Source organism: Herpailurus yagouaroundi, unplaced genomic scaffold, assembly GCF_014898765.1.
Source record: "Herpailurus yagouaroundi ecotype Mexico unplaced genomic scaffold, PumYag 194, whole genome shotgun sequence".
Taxonomy (NCBI): Eukaryota; Metazoa; Chordata; class Mammalia; order Carnivora; family Felidae; genus Herpailurus; species Herpailurus yagouaroundi.
This window is the reverse complement of record NW_024412425.1, coordinates 6798052-6804051: the sequence shown is the minus strand read 5'-3', so window position 1 is coordinate 6804051 and position 6000 is coordinate 6798052. Positions and strand designations below refer to the sequence as shown.

The following is a 6000-nucleotide window of genomic DNA, read 5'->3' as shown; positions in this document are numbered from 1 at the left end:
TCTGCCCTGGGGCTGGCGGGCGTCCCCGCGGCTGAGGAGGGCAGCCGCGTACTACCGCGGCAGCACCTCGCGGGTCAGGGGTCTGTGTGCTCGGGGCACGCAGAGGCTGGACGCGGGGCGGGCGGGGCGGACGGGGCGAGCGGAAGTGTGCCGCTTCCTTCCGGCCGGCGCCGCACGAGACTGGGCGGGGCGCCCCTGGAGAGGGCGGGGACTTGAGCTGACGGACGGCTCCCGGGACCTATGGGCGCGCCCGCGGCGGCCCGGCCTCCCTGGCGCGCCCCTTCCTCGGGGCCGCGGACGCCCCCCAGTCCCCCATTTCTCTGGTGTCGCGCAAAGCTCCGTCGCTGCACGGTGGCCGCTGCTTGGTCCTCCCTGTCCTCACGGTGCGTCGCGGGCGGTTGCGCGGCCCTCGGCACCCCCGGCCGGCCGGCCTCTTTCCCCGCCCGGAGCTGCGCCCCAGGACGGCTGAGGCCGCAGGTCTGTGACTGCGTGTCGGGCCGCGGGCGGAGCGAGGGGTCGCGCGGGTGCGAGGCTTCGGCGGCTGGTCGGGCTGCGCCCTGCGTTGCGATGTTTCGCCGAATCAGCCGCAACGACCGGGAGCCTGCCGGTCGCCCCGCCGCGTCGTGCAGTCGGGGGGCGCGGCCCGGGCCCCGCGGCGCCCTGGGGCGCCAGGGTGGGGGACGCGGCGCTCGCGGGTCCGCTCGAACTGCGGGGCGCGGGGCGGCAGGTCGGGAGTGAGGAAGTTTGCCGAGGGCGGGGCGGGGCGGCGCTCGCGGGCCACTTCGGGCTCCTGCCGCGCGGGCGGAGGGAGGGCCTGGTTGGTGCTGGCCTCCGCGGCCGCGCGGCTCTGCCGAGCTGGAGCAAGTGTCTGAACTTGGGCGGCCGCTGCCGGCCCCTCGGTGTCCGGTGGGGACACTCGGCGCTGTGAGGCTGGGGTGCGGCGGGAAGCTGAGTGTCGTGCCCTGCAGTGCCCGGTCGCTCTGTGCGTGCTGGTCCTTCCGAGTAGAGGACGAGCATCGCTCTCACTTCCCTTTTCCAACGTCGAAGATGGCATTCCCTTTCATTATGGGGAAACTTTTGTTTCCCCAGTTGGTGCGATTGTCACATTGCCCGACACAGAGTTGGCGCGGAAATGTTTGTTGCCCTTCTGTCCTGACTTGTTAGAGTGTATCCGATGTGGGATATTTACAACTCCTTCCCGAGCCCTTAGGAGGACGTGATTCTTGGCTAAGAATCCAAGTTATCCAGTTGGGGGATAAGTCCACCTAATGAATGCAGTACGGCTTTGCCTAACACTCCTTTTTCCTGCCTCGCTGCTCCAGATTCATTTTCGGTGCTTGTACTTAACTGTTTTTGTGTCTCACATTTTTTTTTTTTTTTATGAATGAATGAATAAATTGTATAATGTTGGTTGGTTGGATTGTGCTTTCTCTAGAGCAAGTTGGTTATTAATAAACTGCCCAAACAATCGTGTCCGGTAACTGGTCATATTTAATAGTAATTAGTAAAACGCTGTTCATTATTCAGAGGAGTGAAGCAAGATGTTCCTGGGGACCGTCGCCAGCTTACTCACTGCCACCACTCCCTCGCCTCCCACTCACTGCTTCCAAACCAGGCTCCTGCACCCTGCCTTTACTCCCACTGTTGCTCCCTGGGATAGCAGCTGCCCTGATTGGCACACCCCCGCTGCCATCACCACTCAGGCATATTCGTAAAGTTTCCAGTGTGAATTGTTTTAAAGAACGTCGGTATTAAAATTCAGATACCTAAGACGAAACAGTATTTCACTTCTTCAGAATCAGGCTATCAACAGATTTACTACCAAATAGTATGGAACTGTGGAACATAATATAAAACTGCATAATTATGTGACCAATTGCGTGGTAACTGCAGTGGCTCAGGATGGAGAAAGATTAGCAGTGGCTGGCACAACCGAGAGAGGAAGGTTTCTTGCAGGAAGGGCAGGGGCTTGTCTGGGATGCTTACCTGTATTCTTAACTCTTAATAATAGGTTTTAAGTAAATATTTGCGTTGTGCCTTGACAGTAGCTTTGAAGGCTGGTAAAGATTTGATGGGAAAGTGGGGAGGGCATGCTAAGCCAGGGACAAGGCTCCAAGTCACAGAGGAGCAAAGCGTGTGTTGGGGAGACGGTACTGGCGTATGGATGGGCGGTTTACTTTTATGTTGTTTGTAGGAGTGGTTGGAAGAACAATGCACGTAAGTCTTTGACACCATGATATCCATCAGGCAAAGAAAAGGAGTAAAACCCACGGAAGTTCCTGAGGATTATGCAGCGCAAGAAGCAAATGTGAAGTTGGAAAATAAATTGCCATCTGGTAGGTGACTTAATTAAAGCAGCATTTTGGATTGCTATTATTTCTTCAATATTAAAATATCACTCTCCAATAGGGTACAGATTTGGTGAGCTCTAACATTTGAGGAAACTTGTTCTAATACCCTGATGTTTTAGTTTGACAGATGATTTGACTGCAGTTTGATGATCCTGGTTTCACAGTTGTGACCAGATAAAAGGTCACAGAGCTCTGATTGGAACCCCTTGTTTGTCAGCTGTCTGTGCAGTGGGTTCTGGTTTTGCCAATCTTTGACTTTCTAAAGTAATGCTTTCCCCCATGCTTCAGATTTTAGTATGTTTCTAATTTTTCTGGTTTGTGTATGCTGTTCACTCTAGACAGCATTAGCTTGGGTGACTTTCTCATTTCGTTAAGGTATTGAAAGATGAATCAAACATTTTTTTATTCCTTGTTTGAATTCCTGACATTTTCTCCTTTGGTTTGTGAGGGAGCGGTGGTCAGAACTTGGTTAAGTTGTTTACGTAATGCTGAAGATTCTTGCTAAGTGTACATCAAATGACCTTAATTATGAACTTCCCCAGTCCAGAGTTGCTTTCTTAACTAAGCATGGTCAAGGATTTTTAAAAATAAGCATGAAAAATTCCTTGTCTCTTCACCATTTTGGATATCTGACAGAATTCATATTAACTCAGCCATGTTAATTCTTATCAGCCAGAGCTAGTAATTTGGGGGGAGCAGTTTTATAAACTAAATCTGTACTGAGAAGTCAAACCATTCAACCATCCAATAAATAAGCAGTTTTGGACAAGATAGAGTACTTTCTGAAGACTTACACAATGTAACTTCACGTTTGCCTTTTTATTTTTATACGCTTATTTATTTTGAAAGAGAGAATCTCAAGCATTCTCTGCACTGTCAGCGTAGAACCTGACATGGGCCTCGGTCCCATGAACCGTGAGATCATGACCTGAGCCGAAATCAAGAGTCAGACACTTAACCAACTGTGCCACCCAGGTGCTCCCAAGTTTGCTTTTTTTTTAAATTAAAACATAACTTTGAGGATTCTTCATTTTACTGAGGCAATATTTATTCATGTCAGAGAAAAAAACCCTGAAAACTAAAGAAAAGCAAAAAAAAAAAAAAAAAAAAAAAGGAAAGAAAGAAAGTATTCCCACAAACAAACCCATCCTGAGACTGTCATCCATGAAACTTGATGTTGCTGTGGAAATGGTGTTCTTGCCTAGGCACACCTTCAAGCAGTCACGTGGTTTTACAACGTTGGGATCCTGGCTGTTTTGTAATTTGCTACATTTCTTTTATTATGTTCCAGTCATGTCACAAGTCAGTCAATGTGTTTTAAAAATGTTACTGGTGTAGTGGCTGTGTGGCTATAGCATAACTGATTTAAGAATTCCTGGTTGAATGAGTGGTTTTAAACCTTTCACTTATACGAACAGAACTAGAGTAAATGTTCTTGTGGCCAAATGTTTGTTTAAACTTTATTTGGGGTTATATGCCAAGATTTGGAATTGCTGGTCAAATGGTATGCTTGTTTTGGTAGCTTTTCCAACTTCCTGCCCTCTCGTGTTCCAGAGAGCTGCCACGTTATTCTCCTACTAGCAGTGTTTGAAAACTACTCATTTTGTACCCTTGTTAAAACAGCGTTAACATTTTTAAGCTGTCAAATTGACCAGCATCTAAAAAATTGTAGCGCATTGTTTTGATTTGCATTTCTTTAATACTAATGAATGTGAATATTTTTTGTCTGTCTGTTGGCCCTTTTTTTTTTTTTCTGTGCATTGCCTGTTTGTCTCTGTAATCTCTTTCCAACTGAAATATTTAGTTTTTTAATCCTGAAGGTGTTCATCCCATATTGAGGATACTTAAGCTTTCTTATACGTGCCATGAATATTTTTTTCCTAGTTTGTGTCCTTTAACTTGGATGTTTTTCTCCCGATGGGTTGTTGAATTTTAAGTAGTCAAGCTTTTTGGTAGCTTTTAATGAATAAATCACAAATTATACATAGATCATCTGAAAGATTTTCTATATCCTAGACCTGCACCCCACTTAACTCCTCCATTTGACAAACTTCACAGTTGAACTACAGTTACTAAACTATTCCAAACACAGACTGTAGGTACTAAGATAACTAAGGTAATGAATAAGCTCACGATTTCTGCCAAAATGGACAAGTGAGCAATTAGATACCGTCGGGTAAAAACTGTAATGAAGTATGAAAACAGGTCTCCGGAGTCACAGAAAGGAGTTCCTAACTGTGTCCTGGGAATAGAAGCTTTGCCAGTGACAGGCAGTTGGAACTTAGCATACTTGATAGTCTGAAGTGGCACTATTAAATTCTACGTTGTTTATTGACTTAGTTATTTATTTTTTCTAAAAGGTGGTACCAGTAGAAGATTATGGAAGCTTCTGTCATTTATGGTTGGTGGAACCATTGCCCTTTGCATTGGACTTCTTACATCTGTCTACCTGGCCACTTTACATGAAAACGACTTATGGTTTTCTAATATTAAGGTATGGCATCCTATTACTGTTGTATGATTTACTCATCAGTATCTCCAGTAGTTAAGTGTGTAGATGAAGGACCAAGATAATACTGCTTTGCTGTAAAGAATCTAACCTCTTAAAAGGTTTGCCTATAGCGTAGACTTTGTTATTTAAAATAACATCAGAATGTTTGTCATCAGTGAGTTTTTTCATTTCATGAACTTGCTCTAGTTATGGGACAGTAACTCTAAACCGGTATTTTCCCACTGTACGTTGTGAAATTGGTGCAGTAAATCATGAGTAATGTTCATAATTAAAATAAGATGCAAGAGGATATTATCATATACACTAGGGTTGAGAATTGTTTGTGTAACTGTTAATTATATGTATGTATGTACAAGCTGGGTCACAGTATGTATATATATATATTTTTTCTGTTGGGCACAGTAAAAAAATCAAAAGCCAGTCCTCTAAACCATGGAGTGTTAATCTGGCTCCATAGATGACCTCAGTGTGTTCCTACCTTTCTAATTGTACATGCAGTGGTTAGAGGGTCGGGGAACCATTATTTTCATCACATTCTCAGGAGGGTCTGTGACTTCTTAAACACCAATTTCCTTGTTCTCTTTTTTTCTCTTTTTAAACATTTCTAGATGTCTTTTAATTTGCCATTGTTTTCAAAACAAGCATATCACTTAAGCAAGGAAACTTTTATATCACCAGGGGTTTTCAATCCAAATATACTTTGTTTTTTTATCCCAAGCGTCATCATCTTTGACCCTGTTTACTATTGTGGCTTCTAATGACTAGTTGTTATAAAGGTAAAATTCACTATCAAAGGTCAAATATTTATAGGTGAATATTCAAAAGAATCAATGCAGAATCTAAAACAGTTCTCGGGGTACCTGGGTGGCTCAGTCAGTTAAGCATCTGACTCTTAATTTCGGCTCAGGTCATGATCTCATAGTTCATGAAATCGTTTTCTGTCTCAGGCTTTGCACTGACAGCATAGAGTCTACTTGGGATTCTCTCTCTCTCTCTCTCTCTCTCTCTCTCTCTCTCTCAAAATAAATAAACGTTACAAAAAATTTTAATAAAAAAAGTAAAACGGTTCTCAAAGAGAGTTTTCCAAAATATTTTGAACTTTGGTTCCATTACTGAAATGAGTCTCCAAAGGGGACT

The 6000-nt window shown here is 44.8% G+C and overlaps 1 protein-coding gene across 6 annotated transcripts in view; it reads left to right on the top strand.

Moving 5' to 3' along the window:
• The first annotated feature begins 256 nt into the window (after window positions 1–256).
• Window positions 257–6000, top strand: part of DPY19L3 (dpy-19 like C-mannosyltransferase 3) — a 78097-nt gene continuing 72353 nt past the window's right edge. For 2 of the 6 annotated variants that reach the window (XM_040446261.1, XM_040446262.1), the window contains exons 1-3: window positions 257–477; window positions 2195–2336; window positions 4712–4845. In XM_040446261.1, the coding sequence (XP_040302195.1) occupies window positions 2234–2336; window positions 4712–4845 (237 nt within the window). In that variant the 5' untranslated portion in view covers window positions 257–477; window positions 2195–2233. Of the gene's footprint in view, window positions 478–2194; window positions 2337–4711; window positions 4846–6000 lie in introns of those variants that run through there. The other 4 variants (XM_040446263.1, XM_040446260.1, XM_040446264.1 and 1 more) reach the window with 4 other exon arrangements.